General features: G+C 44.3%; 2 protein-coding genes across 7 annotated transcripts in view; both read right to left on the reverse strand.

Moving 5' to 3' along the window:
• Positions 1–4,485, reverse strand: part of TRIM37 (tripartite motif containing 37) — a 54,752-nt gene extending 50,267 nt beyond the window's left edge. The window contains exon 1 of the mRNA XM_060283095.1: positions 3,828–4,485. The gene's annotated coding sequence lies outside the window, so the exon portion shown is untranslated. The remainder of the gene's footprint in view (positions 1–3,827) is intronic.
• A 358-nt stretch (positions 4,486–4,843) lies between these two features.
• SKA2 (spindle and kinetochore associated complex subunit 2) lies at positions 4,844–15,665 on the reverse strand. Of its 6 annotated transcripts, none has more exons than XM_035139879.2 (6): positions 15,589–15,653; positions 10,012–10,235; positions 9,146–9,235; positions 7,869–8,045; positions 6,710–6,796; positions 4,844–5,843 (listed from the first exon to the last, which is right to left on the reverse strand). In XM_035139879.2, the coding sequence occupies exons 2-6, from the start codon at positions 10,057–10,059 to the stop codon at positions 5,814–5,816; spliced, it is 432 nt and encodes a 143-aa protein (XP_034995770.1). In that variant the 5' UTR covers positions 10,060–10,235; positions 15,589–15,653; the 3' UTR covers positions 4,844–5,813. The 6 variants fall into 6 exon arrangements, with proteins under 6 accessions (XP_034995770.1, XP_034995768.1, XP_034995769.1 ...); XM_035139877.2 differs by having other exon boundaries at positions 10,012–14,694; XM_035139878.2 differs by lacking the exon at positions 15,589–15,653 and adding an exon at positions 10,845–15,582.
• Between the last annotated feature and the right edge of the window lie 469 nt (positions 15,666–16,134).

Below are 16,134 nucleotides of genomic sequence, written 5' to 3' on the forward strand. Positions count from 1 at the left end.
CGGAGGTTCTGCCCCCTCCACAACATAAATCCTGGCTACACCCATGCAAGCTAGATTTTTATTTATAAAAAATATTTATAGACCGCCGTATCATAATATATCAGGGCAGTGTACAATATTAAAACTTAAACCAGTTTTTAAACATAATATAAAAATATTATCATTAAGGGGTCTGGCTAACCAAAAATAAAAATTAAAGGCCCACCTACTATTATAGATGCCTGAAGGTCAAAAGCTTACGGCCAGTCAGGCCTCTTACCACTGGGGACTGAAAAAAAATGTCAATTAAGCCAGGAATGAGGTATCTGTGGCTCTCCAGATCTTGGACCTGAACTCCCATCAGCCCCAGAGGTCAGGAATGATGGGAATTGTAGTCCATAACATGGAGGACACCAAATTGGGGAAGGTTTTGTTGGATCCAAGCAAAGCTCATGCTAAGAGTTTAGCTACTTGGCCAGCTAGTGCTACAGTAATTAATAGAGCAGCTCACGGTATGTTCTGCAAGCCTTTTATACGGTATGTATACCCTGTTTGTAGTAGTGGTTAGAGCAGGATTTCCCAAACTTGGGTCTCCAGCTGCTTTTGGACTACAGCTCCCATCATCCCTACCTAGCAGGGCCAGTGGTCAGGGTTGATGGGAATTGTAGTCCAAAAACAGCTGGAGACCCAAGTCTGGGAAACCCTGGGTTATATTACTGGACTAGGACAGGCATCCCCAAACTTCGGCCCTCCAGATGTTTTGGACTACAGTTCCCATCATCCCTGACCACTGGTCCTCTTAGCTAGGGATCATGGGAGTTGTAGGCCAAAACATCTGGAGGGGCACAGTTTGGGTGTGCCTGGACTAGGACCTAGGAGGCCAGGGGTCAAATCCCCACTTAGCCATTAAGCTCAGAGTGTGTAACCTTGGGTCAGTCACCACCTCCTCTTGGCCTAACATACCTCACAGTGATGTTGTAGGGATTAAATGAGGCAGGGAAAACCATATATTCAACCTTGAGCTCCTTAGGAGGAAAGGTGGGGTGTAAATACAATTAAAAATAATATACACACAAGTCTTAGTTTCTGGTATTTACATAGCTGTCAAATTTTCCCTTTTTTAAAGGGAAATTCCTTTATGCTGAACAGGCTTCCTCATGAGAAAAGGGAAAACTTGACAGCTATGGATATTTATGCTACTTAAAAAAAAAATGCCACTCACTATAACCCTAACAGCTACTCATTTTAATTTGTTTTCCCCCTTGCATTCATTACAGCAAAACTCTGATCGTCAAGTCAGTACTGTATTCGTGATCAATGTTGCTCCATAAGAATGCTGACACAGTTTACATAACCCTGTACATGTAGTTTAGCAGCTCCACTGCCACCCGCTTCCGCTGGGCACCACTCAATGAAGGAGTTAGCACACTGCAGCTTGCAGTTTATGCCACAAAGAAACTGCTTATACAGTGAGGGGGAAACAGGCCAGCTGAACAAGCAGATTCCGCTTATTATCCTATTATTTCCTCGGAGAAAACCTATTTCCCCAATACATTAGGAATCCTAATACTTACTCAGCTGTACATTACTTTTAAACTAAGTGGGACTTCACTTCTGTGGCAGGATGAATAGGACTAAACTGCACATAATTTATGGGGAAGGGGCCCCAGCTCAGTAGCATATCCGCTTTGCATGCAGAATGTCCCAGGTTTGGTTGGGGATGCCCCCTGCCTGAAACCCTGGGAGCTGCTACCAGTCAGTGTAGACCAGGGTTTCCCAAATTTGGGTCTGCAACTGTTAGCTAGCAGGACCAGTGGTCAGAGATGATGGGAGTTGTAGCCCCAAAACAGCTGGAGACCCAAGTTTTGGGAAACAATAGACAGTAATGGTCTGCCTCAGTATAAAAGCAGCTTTCTATGTTCACTCCTAACCATATTTACCTGGAGGTTTAGTGTCAGCCTTCCTCTGGACAAGTATAAAGAGCTGTTAGCCAGCATATAGGATTGAGGTTTATTCTTAATCAGGTTATGATCTACCAGGGATGGGGATTCCAGATGTTGAACTCCAACTCATAGAATCATAGAATTGTAGAGTTGGAAGAGACCACAAGGGCCATCCAGTCCAACCCCCTGCCGAGCAGGAAACACCATCAAAGCATTCTTGACATATGCCTGTCAAGCCTCTGCTTAAAGACCTCCAAAGAAGGAGACTCCACCACACTCCTTGGTAGCAAATTCCACTGCCGAACAGCTCTTACTGTCAGGAAGTTCTTCCTAATGTTTAGGTGGAATCTTCTTTCTTGTAGTTTGAATCCATTGCTCCGTGTCGGCTTCTCTGGAGCAGCAGAAAACCTTTATCCCTCCTCTATATGACATCCTTTTATATATTTGAACATGGCTATCATATCACCCCTTAACCTTCTCTTCTCCAGGCTAAACATACCCAGCTCCCTAAGCCATTCCTCATAAGGCATCGTTTCCAGGCCTTTGACCATTTTCGTTGCCCTCTTCTGGACACGTTCCAGCTTGTCAATATCCTTCTTGAACTGTGGTGCCCAGAACTGGACACAGTACTCCAGGTGAGGTCTGACCAGAGCAGACCTCCCATCGTCTCCAGTCAGCATGGCCAGTGGTCAGGGATGATGTGAGGTTGGTTTAGGATTTTGAATTGGGAAGGCGTGAGCAGCTGAGGAACAGGTATGGCAAAGAGGCAGTAATTGACTTGTCCTGGTCAGTGAAACTTGCAGAGTGAGCTTGGGCATGCTTCAGCCAAATGTATCTCAGGGGTAGTGCAATAACCTCATTAGTATCAATTAGACATAATTATTAATTAGTTGCTTGTTACACAAAGGCCTCCATGCATGCCATCCTTGACCTCTTGGAACTGATGCCAGGGTACAAGAGCCTAGCGGCTGGATCAAACTAAAGGCCTATCTAGTCAAGCATCCTGTTCACAGTGCTTGCCCACAAGCAGGACTCTTGAAGCTAAACCCACTAACAACTCCCCATGTCTCACATCCAGCATCTCCCGAAAAATCTTTGTAGCCTTCTGTGAATCACTTGCACTAGAAGGCCACCACACAGGAAGAAATCAGTTTGATCTGTTCAACCTGCATTAGCTTACGTCATGAAAAAACAAATGATTCTAATTAAGGTGATGCACACAGATGTCACATGGGATGCCTTATAGAGGGGCGGGGGTCTTTCTTTTTAACATAATGTTGGCTACCTCCACCCACTCATTAAGAACTAGCAACCTTGTTCCCAGCGTTGGTCTAGAATTCTGAGAAACCCAAAACTCAGTGCAGTTTTGAAAGGTTCAATCCATTTTGAACCAAAATGGTGTGCAATCATATCCAAATATAGACAAAAACCTGCTCCTTGGTCTCTGGAAGCATCGTGCAAGATTTGGTTATGATATCTTAAGAGGTGTGGAAAAAATAGCAAACAGAAAAATAACTCAAAAATATAGTAGCTTGCTAAATATACCTATATCTATATCTAGAGGGGTATTAATCCCCCCCAAAAAAATCAATTATTCAGCTCAGGCTGTAACCCTAAACTCTTTACTATATCAACTCAATCTTACTGAGTACAGCGACACATATTTCAGATATATAGGATTACACTGTACACAGTTGAACCCCAAGTAGTGCCAATTAAATGTTGCCATGGACAAAAAATGAAGCCCAGAAGAAGAAACAACTGGATTAGTAACCAGTCAGCATAACTCAATCATATTACTGTACTAAATAAGACTATTCCCGTAAGAGCTGTCAGCCTCCCTTTATAAAACACGACACCTTGACAGACAGTATTCCAATAAGTAGTCTTAGGATGACATGGTACCTTCCAAGAAATTCAAATCCAAGTGGAACTTTGGTTCGTAGGCACCTAGGCGACATTTTGGCTTATTGCATCCTTATCAAGGCAAGACCATATCCATGTGAACAATGCTTTTGTCTTGGGATGTTTGAAGCTTGGTTGTCCAGAGCTACAAGAGGCTCCCAGCAACAAGAGTTTGACCAAGTTCACAGCAAGAAAGTGAGCTGCCTCTTGGCTCTTTAAGTGAAAGGAACTTGCCAAAGGTCGCTCACCATTTCTGGCTGAGACACAACTGGTTGATCACTGGGTCCACTTGGGGAAATCTGGTGCCATTTCTTAATGCCAGCCTACTCACTTGCCCTTCATGCCCCACCTGTGCTGCCACTGCTAGGCTTAACAAATTTTATGAATTGAATTGCTTTGCCATTTGTTGCTCTACAGAGGAAGTCGTTCAAAGGCATATTTAAGCCAGACTTTCCCCAAACTGTAGGCCTGTCAAAATCATTCAAATTTTCAGGATCTGGAACAAGCCATTTAATTTTTTCCCCCTTACATTATAAACATGCCTACAGGTTTACCCTCTAGGGCACAACCTTCAAAGTTAAGCTTATTTCAACAAGCAAGATTGAAGCTTTTACATTGAAATTGACAATATTGAAAAGTACTTACTTTGACTGGCTAGAGGAGGCATCCCCAAACTTTGGCCCTCCAGATGTTTTGGACTACAATTCCCATCATCCCTGACACTGGTCCTATTAGCTAGGGATGCCTCCTCTAGCCAGTACTTTTCAATATTGTCAATTTCAATCTGGAGGGCCGCAGGTTGGGGATGCCTGGGCTAGAGTCAATGCCTGGGAGGAAAAAGAGGTAACCTAACAATCTAAAATGTGTGTGTGTGTGTGTGTGTGTGTGTGTGTGTGTGTGTGTTTGGAGTCACATCTAATATACAAGTATAATATTCTCTGCTCCCACAATAACTGCAGAAAGCTACTCAAGAATTTTACACACACACACACACACACAGAGAAGTTATCTCCTGAGCTGTCACCCCAAGTTTACTAACTGAAGCTTCACACAGCCATTAAGATTTGGCTTATTCTAGCCATAAAACAGATTAGCCAAAGGCACAATAGTTCTGGAGTTAACTGAAGGTGAAAGACACACTAGGGAAAAAAGGTGAATAAACCACAAGATTTAAAAAGGATGCCGACTCTTTGTGTTGTCATACATATATCTTTATTGTTTCTAAGTATTCAAACAACAACAACAACAATAAAACTTTAAGCACAATTTATCAATTTGGCTACTGTTTCTTTTTTTCTTTTTTTTGCCTTTGTATTTTTTAAAAAATATTTTTATTGGTTTTCTAAACATTACATAGAAAAACAACAAAAGACAGAAAGATACAAAAATGAACAATTAAAAGCTTAGAAAAGAAAAAATAAGATACATCAAAACTCACATTTGGGGAGCCATGTTCTTATACCTTAACAATATAATACTGGCTACTGTTGGCTACTGTTTCAAAGGTACAGCTATGGCTTTGAATATACCAAAAGATCCACATTAAGGAGAAAGGTGGCAGTACAATGTATCAAAAACAGCTTCCATTCATTGCATAGTGTAAGCAGCAGACTGAATTAACGCAGAGCAAGACTACGGATGCCTGCCAGATGTTGTAGGACTCCAACTCCCAGCAGCCAGCATGGCCAATGGTGAGGGATGATGGGAGTTATAGTCCAATAGCATCCAGAGAACCACAAGCTCTGGTTGAAAGCACCTTTGGAACGTTACAATATCAACCCCATCACAACACCAACAACATCACCAACACAAAATGTTCAAGTCATGGTTCATCTGACAACAATTTAGGAAGTATGTACAAGAAAGTTGGGTGCCGATATTAAAAAGAAAACACAAGCAATCCAGACAAGTATAGCCTCAGTGTTCAACTTCCAACTCTGATAAGTGCCCTCACATACAAGCTATTTTTGGAATTTTTGCCTGGGATCAGTGGGCTTCATGCTCTTTGGGACAATTCTGTAGAAAAGAAGAACAGTATTTTTAAAGAGACAAATTATATTCTGTCCTCAAAGCGGAAGGAAAAAAGAACTACTTTTCATTTGTAAGACATTTGCTCTAAACTACAGAAGTCAAGAATCACAGGCTGCCATATTTCTTATGAATTGGCTTAACTTTTGCAGAGGTATCACATATCACTGCCTATCTGAATTCACACACCCATGCCCACTAGACAACAGCAAGATCAAATTGGTGCTCACACACAGGAGAACTGCCACTACAGATAATAAAGATGCAGGTGGAACTTTCAATGCCTCAGTACTTCAGGAATGGTTGTGGAAGTCTTACTCCACCCAAGCGAGAGCCCAAAATATGTTTTGTATTTAGTTTTCAAAGCATAACTGTGCAAATATTAAAAGGGAGCAGAAAGTGTGAGCCCATTCTTTAGCGCTTCTCAAATTTGAGCAAGTGGTCAAGTAACGATTTCTACAGGCAAAAAGGTGGGAGAGGAGGTATTGCCTTGTTTCTATTATTACTTGTTAAATTGTGGAGTAGGAGAGGAACATAAGCCACATTTCCACCACCGTGGGATTTTTTTATTTTTTATTTGCTGCCGGGTGAATCAGGGTCGCCTGGGCAGTGCAGCAGCAGAAGACGCAGCAGCAGCAGCAAAAAACAAATACGTGCCTTTTGCTGCTGCGCTTCTGGGTAAATCAGCTGTTTGGCAGGGTAGAGTGGACGCCAAAAGTGGCACCTGGACACCGCCATCACGTCGCAAGAGACCAGTTGCAAGTTGTAAAATGCAACTGGCACCCGCTAATTTCGAACCCTGTCTGGAGCTATTCAGTAAAAACACAGACAAGATCCCCAGGGTTCAGAATTACCTGTTTTTCTGGGGTATCTGTTACTTGAGGAGTCTGGTACATTAAGTGCTGCATTGCAAGTTCTTCTTCTTCAGATGGAGGTGAGACCTAGGGAGAAGAGAGAGGAGCATCTTAAGCAAGGCTGTTTACATTCCGCAATAAAATAAAGATTGTCCTCAAGAACCTCATCAAATCTTGTCTCTAACCCAGACCCTTTGTAATGTTTTGGAATTTCTTATGTTAAAGGTCAGCAGAGGGTTCCAACTTCCAATCAAATATGAAGGAAACAAAAATATATGTGCCATGGCAGGCCTTATGCTAATAGCTTCTTTGTCAACTTCAGCTGTTCCTCATTTGTGAAATTTGTTGGTTGCCTTTGACCAGGTCTTTGGGAAGTTATGCTGGATGGTTTTTTTAAAAAATCCAGCTTGTAGAGATTTAAAATCTGTAGATTTTAGTAATTGCATATGTAGGATATTCCAAGGCTGGGGCAACCCAGCCAGATGGGCAGGGTATAAATAATAAAACTACTACTACTACTAGGCAGGGTAAGCCAACCTGTTGCCCTCCAGAAGTCATGGGGACTCCCAAATACCATCCACAGCACAGCCATGGGCCAGGGAGAATGGTGTGTTGTAGTCCGATGCATCAGCTACCCCTGTCCCAGGATATGTCTCACGGAGAGTGGTAGAATATGGGCTCTGCCCCCTAGCCAACACTGTGCAACAGGTTCCACAGCCCCCAACCCTCTGACTCCAGCCAGTGCATCCCAGGGATGTAGCATAGTAGATCCTGCAACTCTGAAATCTTCCAGCTCTTGTTCTAAGATATGCTGTGGGACTGATCCTGGTGCTCACATAGCTTGTGATGGGAAATGCCAAGGCCCAACTGAGTCAAACTGGAACTCAGAATATGCTCAGATGAACCCTGCTGGATCAGGCCAGTGGTCCATTTAGTCCAGCATTCTGTTCTCACAGCGGCCAACCAGTTGCCCCAGTGGGAAGTTCAAAAGCAGGAGCTGAGTACCAGCAGGTGTACATTTCAGACCAATTACCTGCAGATGCACACTTCAAGCAACTTGTCTTATTTCCTGAAGTTCCTGTATGCTGATGGAGGTGCTCCCTATATCTATACGCGTGCGCACACACCTCCCTCAAGCCAGGCAAGTCAAGAGCACTACCTCCATTCCAGTGTGGTGCTGTATTTCCTGAACCAGCTTCACTGTTTTGGCCAGAGTAGCACGGATTGACCGCATGGACTCCCGCCGCTCGGTAGAAATCCTTTCTAGCTGCTCACACAACATTTTGTAGCGAGACTTCACCTGTGACAGCTGCTGTATGACAACCAGAGGATTCTCCTGTTGCCAAAGCAAGAAGATGCACACAGTTGGAGGAGAAGCAGAAAAGGGGGGCGGAAGAGAGAGAGAGAGGGAGAAAGGACCCTCAAAACACAACACAAATGGGAGGCCTACCCAATCATATTCAGCTAACTGGAGGATTAAAAGTCACAGCCACACTATACACTTAAAGAATCATGGGAACCATATTTTCTACCCACAGAGCTACCATTCATGGCAGCTTTAAACTAAATTCTCTAGGATTCTTTGCGGAAAGCCATGTGCTGGAAGCATATGGTGTGGGTGTGACCAGAGAACTTGCACAGTGCAGCACTGACATGGTGATGTTTTTCAGGCAATTCTCCTTGGCAAGTATGCGAGTCAGTATATCATGGGTTGCTAAAATTAATTAGAGTGCCAGATTCAGGCATCTGTGATTTCCACACCACCACCCTTAAATTTCAGCAAATTAAAGCATGTACATCCCAATGAGCATCGCTGTGTAATGTTTAAGCCATGTTTAATTCCACTGTCCACCACCACAAATTCAAATGCTTGTGGTGGTTCAGGACAAAAAATTAACATGGGATACTTTTTTAAAAAAGCTTTGTTGACTGAATACAAATAAAATAAGCTGAATTATATTACTCTCTGGGACAGTTGCAACCAACATGGTGCCCCCAGGGATGTTGTGGGACCGCATCACCCTTCATTCCTGGCTATTAGCCATGCTGGCTGTGAGTTGATGGGAATTTCAGTCCAATAACATCTGAAGAGCACCAAGTCAATTAAATGTGCTCGAGGACACCAGAAAATTTTCTGATGCAAATTTCCCTACCGGTATGCAGATCAGGCTAATTTGCATATAGAAAATGAATTCAACACTTTTCAGAAAACTCACACCACTACTTTGAGCACAATCCTAGATAGGGCTACTCAGAAGCAACCTCATGTGGTTCAGTGGGGCTTATTCCCAGGTAACTGAACATAGGAGTGCAGCCTTAAGTTGTTGTTGTTGTTGTTGTTGTTGTTGTTGTTGTTGTTGTTCATTTCATTTCTATAGCTTTATGGGGGGGGGGGGACTCAAAGTGGTTTACAACCTACATTAAAAAATTCAGTACCTCTTTAGACAGTCCGTCAGCATGCCCTTTCACCATTTCAAACTCCAGCATTGCCTGAATGTAATTAAGGTCGGATTCGGCCTTCTGGAACTAAAACATCCAAATGGTCAATCACAATTCTGTTATACAAATTGGAAGCCAAACACCCCTACCATTGCAGTACACACATAAGCGCAGGGGATGCGGAGAGAAGATAGAGAAAGGTGCATTAGGGCTGGGCGATGTCAGCTTTTCAACATCACAATGTATCACCAGCCAGATACTGCGATCTGCGAATACATCCCGATGTTGAAACCTGGCCAAGGGACTCCCTCTGCTCCCAGCACTCAGCAGCAGTGGTATCAGGCAGCCTCGGCACCGCTCGCCACTCCACAAGGCGTGGGGTGCAATCCATGCCTTGTGGAGCAGGGCTGCCTGATGTTGCCAAGCACTGGGTCCGGCAACAGCATCAGGCAGCTTCTGCAGCCAGCAGAGCCTCGTGCATTTGTCTGCCTTTTCCTTCACCCCAGCAGGCAGGCAGGCAGGCAGGCAGGCTGCCTCTTCCTCCCAACGCCACTCCCACCCCTGCACCAAGGCAGTGGTGGATGAAGCATTTGCACACAAAATTTCACCAGTGGAACAAGCACACTGCCAATAGCACTACACTGGATACAACACATAGGCTCTGATAGTTCCTGTTTTGTGTTTTCCTGTTTTGTACATTCCCCCTCACCCTGAATTGAAACTGGGGGTTAAGTCCACTCTTTTCTCTGAAAAAGGTTTAGTTGAATTGTGTTCAAGAACTGGCCCACCACCCAGGAAAGAGACCCTGCCCTTGGGTTTCTTCACAAGTCACATTCTGGACTTCCTACATTGCAAAGAGTCACCTTCAAAGGCAGGTAGTTCTCCTTCATCCAACCACTTCCAAATGGCATCTATGACACTTTCCCCTTGATCCAGCACAGGGCCACCTTCCCTGGCACAAAAAATACAAGGCTAGGTGCTGTAAGCCAGCTTGAGCTTGGCTTAACTGTGAAAGGCAGCAATCAAATGATGGGATGGAATAATGGACCGACTCAACAGAAGATCATTTTCAATGTTCTTAGCTGCCCTGAAGGTATGCAAAGAGGCAAGTTTTTATTATCACATTTCTACCCCACCTTTCCTCCAAGGAGCTCAAGGTGGCATATATGGTTCTCTTCCTTCCCATTCCCCACCCAGTAGTGGAGTAGGTTAAGAGACTGTAACTGCCCCAAGGTCACCCAGTGTTTCATGACTGAGCAAGAATATAAATGCTGATGTCCCAGGCCACCAAACCGACTCTCTCTTTTTTGAGAAGGAATTTGAGAGAACGAAGTGTGATCATTTCATTCCTTGGGCCAAAAGGAGTTCTCATAACACATATATATGCATGGTATAATATACAGTGTTACCTTGGTTCTCGAATTTAATCCATTTCTGACTCCCAAAACGGTTCAAAAACCAAGGCATGGCTTCTGATTGGCTGCAGGAGCTTCCTGCACTCAAGCAGAAGCCATGTCGGACATTTGGCTTCCAAAAGACGTTCGCAAACTGAAACCCTTCCAGGTTTGCGGCGTTTGGGAGCCAAGCCGTTCAACTACCAAGGTACCACTGTACTAGCATGAGCTCTGTACACAAAGGGAGATCTGCTTATGGGCTGCCAAATCTGGGTTATGTAGTCTCTCTCCCACATAATTACCCTGCAAAATTCATCCTCTTGATAGTTCCTCTTGCCAGGAATTCGATAAACAAGGCTGATGAACAGATAATCAAGCTTACAATGTTACCATTCCCCTCTGTTCATGATAACTGAGCCACCAGGGAACTGAGAAAGACAGTGGGATAACAGGGGCATTACTTAATTAACGATAATCAGTTCCTTAAAGGAGCTATTAAAGGCTTATGGGAATCGCAGCTGCACACCCTGTTCACAGAAACATCCCAAGGAATATCTTCAGAGGAAAAACATCGCTTTGGGAAGGGACTTTATTATTTGCCAGATTTAGCCATCCAGACCCTGGAAATGTTATCTTGCCATACAGATTGGCCTCCATATTAAAAGTTGGGGCTAGCTAGTAATTAAAGGCTTCCTACTTAGAGGCCAACAGGTGCTTACGTATTTTAACATGATAAAAGAAAAGAAAAAATTAAACCAAAAGAATGAACTTCCCTGCAGGAGAGAAGGCTGGAGGAGGGATGTCTAAATAAGACAAAGACCTGCGTTTCCTGACTTTGGGCACAAGAGGGCAGCACGCCACGCATTCACCCTCAAAGGAGACTATGCAGTTACAGTACTGTATAGGGCAGGCATCCCCAAACTGTGGCCCTCCAGATGTTTTGGCCTACAACTCCCATGATCCCTAGCTAACATGACCAGTGGTCAGGGAAGATGGGAATTGTAGTCCAAAACATCTGGAGGGCCACAGTTTGGGGATGCCTGGTATAGGGCATCAGATCCCTTGGAAAAGCCATCTCCACTGGGGTTCCCCTCCAATGCCCTCAGCTGTCACCTGGAAGCAGCCCACTCCAGCAGGCTGCCTTAATGGAGGAGATGGGAAGCAGAAGTCCCATTCCCAGGCAGCACATGCAACAGTTTGTAAAAGAACACAAAAAGAGACAGGCTGTTGGATCGGGCCTGTGGCCCATCCAGCATTCTGTTCTCACGGTGGACAACCAGAGGCCCTAAGTGGGAAACAGCACTCTCTCCACTTGCGATTCCCAGCAACTGGTCCTCAGAGGCATATTGCCACTGACAGTGAACATAGCCATCCTGGCTAGTAGCCAGTGATAGCTTTATCTTCCATAAACTTATCTAATCCTCTTTTAAAGCCCTCCAAGTCAGTGGCCATCACAACTTCTTATAGAAGTGAATTCCATGTGTAAAGAAGTACTTGGCTTTCTATTTACCTGACACCTATCCAATTAGGGATTGCAGGTAAGGAACTCACAATGTTAAAGCTTGGATATGCCCGATGCCCAAAAGGTTGCATCTGAAAATTGTAAGCATGCCCTGCTACGTACACCCAGATTTCCAGATTTCAATTCCATTTAAAGGAATTACATGGTCATGCTGGGAGCTGCTCTATCAGAAAACTAGCTGTCCATTCCAAATTTCCAGCAAGCTGCACATAATAAGAGAAAAGAAGCCTCTTTCCAGCAGCAAAATAAATAAAACCAGTGCCATTTCTCAGTGATCTCAAGCTTGCTGTATCATGCAGCAGGCAGGCTGACCTCACAAAGTGATACAGTACCTAGTTACTAGGGCTGTCAACAAATTTTAAAAAAATCTTTAAATAAAACGTGCATCTTGCCAGCAGCTCCAGTACCTTTGAGATGCTGAAGGACGTGCAATAAAACTGGCAATTTAATAAGCAAAAGCTGCGGTTTCAACTATCAAAAGGTGCCATTCCTAATTAAAAGGAAATTAAAGGCCATCCAATATTCTTCTACATCTCCTATTACGGCAACATGCCAGAATCAATATAGACTTTTAAAAAACCCTCAAAGATAGTTGTGCCCTTAACCCACAGCTCCATCAATTAGCCAAAGAGTCAGTTTTAAGGAGGTAATAGGAACACAGGAAGCTTCTTTATACAGTCAGACTGCTGATCTATCTAGCTCAGTATTGTCTACACTGACTGGCAGCACCTCTCAAAGTCTCCAGTCAGGATTCTCTCCCAGCCCTACCTAGGGGTGCCAGGGATTGAAGCTGGGACCTTCTACATGCAGAGCAGATGCTCTACCAGTGAACTGTGTCTCCTTCCCTATCAAGTGACTGGCAAAACACACTGGACTAAAACAAATCCCACCAACCCAACCTAACCAAAGTGAGAATAAACATAATTTATGGTTACTGGACAACATCCCATTTTTATGGTGGTTGAACATTCCTCCATTCCCTTCTCAAAGCTGCCCTCCAGCAAATCCACTCGCTAGCCAGAGCCTTTGTTCACTAAGTCTCCGGCTAAAGTTTGCAGGCCTGCTGCATAGTCATAAAACCAAACACAAAATCTTTCCAGCCCCCTCTGCACGATTCACTTACGTAGGCTTTGGAGAAACAGTGAGAAGCCACAAGGCCACTGCTGAGGGTTCTGCCCACAAGTGCTTTGACAATACTATTGCACTGCTCATCGAGAAGTACAGTAGTGCAATGAAGTCAGAGCCCTTGTCAGCAGCAAGGTGCTTTGGAGAGATGTTCTGCACAAGATGCGTTGCAAGAAGCCCCTTCAGAACAACGAATAGGCTACTGAACTTTGAATTTATAAATGAACTTCACAATAAGAAAAAGGTAAACAGTTTCTCCTTCTTTTAAAAAGGGCTCCAAACTAAATCATGACTCTCAACACACACCTACCTCTTTCCAGCAGGCTGTTTGCAACTCATTCACAGCCGATGTTAATTTGATCTCACCTCATTTTGAGCAGTCCAGATCAAGGGAGAAAGAATTTGGCTCTTTTGTGACTGGGTGCTGATGCACCATTGAAGAATTGCAGTGGAAAGCTAGTAACTGCATGAGGCTGTTATTTATGCACGTTATAGCTGGGTGCACATATCAATACATCAATTTTAAAATTCCAGCTATAAAAAGGAGTCTCCCCGTCCCTGTTTCAGACAGACACACAGACATACAAAAGATTCCATACTTCAAGTTGTCACTTTAGCTGACTGAGCATCGCTGGCCAATGCCCTTTTAACATTGCACTGCTTTTTGTGCACGTTCACTAGTAGTACAACATAAAAAGGGCAGTGGACAGACACCTCTCGCCATCCACAAGGAAGCAGAATCGAACAGGCTCAGAAGGGCATTCTTTGGTTCCAAAAGAAAGAATAGATCCTGAAAATGTAAATGGCTTGCAAAAAAAAAGCTTTCAAAACATTTCAGCAACAAGAACTGACTCTATGAAATGCAACATCACCTTTGGTTTAAAAAAGAAAAAAAAAGCAAACAAGATCTTTGGGTGTGTGTGTCTGTTTTCTCCTTGGGAACAAAAGTTACTTTCAGTATTTTCATTTAAATATGTGTGTGCGCGCGCACGCATATCCACACAAATCCATCTTCAGAGGAGGATGGTGTTTTTATCAGCTTCCACCTCCAAGAAATATGCCAACTATCAAAGAAAGGAGCATGGAGTGTTCTCATCCAGCCAGCTGACCTCCTTCAACCCTTGAGTCAGGATCATGGGTCTGAAGTCTCACTGTCCCCTCCCTCAAATCCGCCAGAAATGGAGAGAGGATTCTTTGAACCCCTATCTGGAAGAGGACAGTGATAAGGTCTCATACTCCAGATCTGGGAGTGCCATCTGAGAAATTTTGAAATACGAGTCTGAATTATTACCATGTATTACGCCTGTATTCCATAAGACTCTTGGCAGGGAAGACAAGATGCACAATTGGAGGCCTTTCTCTCAACAGCGTGCAAGCTAAGCTGGAGTGTACTACATTTCTTGCAGCTTCCTCCTAAAGGATGGATTTCTGACCATTGTCAGGCCCCTTGCTTGGAGGACTGACTCAAAGCAAGCTGTAGACACTTGTCAGATCAGCTGCCATTCCTGGGATGAAGAAAATTGCAACAGCTACAGGTCATATGTTACTTGAGCCCGGACATTATATATTAATAATACATAAAATAGAAACCAAAGTTCAAGCTCACCTAGATGGTGCTATATCATACAAATTCTGCTTAAATAAATAACTACTGTTTTGCATATGTTTATTATTGGCAACCGCTACACCCCACAGCTAGTAGATCTATGTAAATGGGTGGCAGTTTATAAAGAAATCAAGTCATATACAGTATTGGTAATATAAAAGCGAAACCCAGGTGGACATAGATAATGTTATGTGAATTATTGGTTCAAATGGACATAAAAATTATTTTGGCAATTAGTGTTGTTGTTTAGTACTGTAGTGGCACCAGGCTGAACTCTATTTTCCCTCCCATATAAGGGGGACACGGACCCAGTCGGAGAGCTTCGACACTCTCTAAGAAAAAAGACCTTTGATGAAAGATGGGTGGGGTAATGGACCAATCGGACGGGCCACGCCCCCTCGACGCTCTGGCCACGCCCCGTAAATAGCAGGCTTTTCGGAGAATGGGTTAGGCCGGAGGGCCACGCCCACACAGACGAGCCACGCCCCCAACAGCGAGCCTCCAAAGAGAAATGAACCAAAACCAGCACGCCCCTTTTTGCCCTCCCCTTAGAAAATAATGGATTCACCCAACGGAATCTTCTCCCAAGCCTCTCCGCGGTGTGTGGTTGGGTCCAAAACGGTGGGGGGGATGGGAATATCCCCTCACATTTCCCCTTCCTCAACTGTTCCTTCCCCCTCCCGTTTTCCCCCCTTTCTTTCTTCCATTCGTTGGTCCCACATTTTCAACGGTCGGCCCCTTCCCTCAAGAAAACTGCAGCCAGATTCGTCGCGACGGCAGCCCCGGGACTCACCATGGTCTCGAGCGTAGTAACCGCCGTCTCCATGTTGAATAGTTGACATTCCTCAGGCGGTGGCATTCCACCCCTCTCCCCTCCCTTCGTTATGAGTAGAAGGGACGGCGTCTCTGATTGGGCAGCTGTCACCACGTCCTCTGTTTCATTGGCTCCTCTCAAACATAACCTCGCGCCTATTGGAGAAAAAACCGTATAGCCCCGCGGCATGAGACAGCGGTTCCTATTGGATAGACTCGAGACTGTGGCGTCTCTGATTGGTTTGTTAAGAGAAAACTGTAGGGGGCGATAACTGGGCTGGACCGAGAGACAACATTGGTCAAAAGGCTAAACATCCGGTTCTTCATTGGTCCACTTTATATCTAAGGCGGGTTGACATTTTGGCCACCCTTTTCTCGTCCATCCCCCTCTCCCTTTCTCCTATTGGTCCCTTTTTCCCCAGACCTTTAATCTAATTGGCTATTGTTTCTTGATTGGCTGGACCTGCAACCAATCGTGAGGCGCAGGTTACCCATGGGTTTTGTCTCAATAGAACATTGGCTGCAA

This window comes from Zootoca vivipara, chromosome 15 (assembly GCF_963506605.1).
Source record: "Zootoca vivipara chromosome 15, rZooViv1.1, whole genome shotgun sequence".
In the NCBI taxonomy this organism is placed as follows: domain Eukaryota; kingdom Metazoa; phylum Chordata; class Lepidosauria; order Squamata; family Lacertidae; genus Zootoca; species Zootoca vivipara.

Excerpts from the sequence above, each read along its gene's own strand:
- SKA2 (XM_035139874.2), bottom strand. The coding sequence starts at position 15,654 with ATGCCACCGCCTGAGGAATGTCAACTATTCAACATGGAGACGGCGGTT. Across the intron at positions 9,236-15,588 it reads TTACTACGCTCGAGACCATG|TTCCAGAAGGCCGAATCCGA; the intron begins GTGAGTCCCGGG and ends TGGATGTTTTAG. Across the intron at positions 6,797-7,868 it reads AGCACCACACTGGAATGGAG|GTCTCACCTCCATCTGAAGA; the intron begins GTAGTGCTCTTG and ends TCTTCTCCCTAG.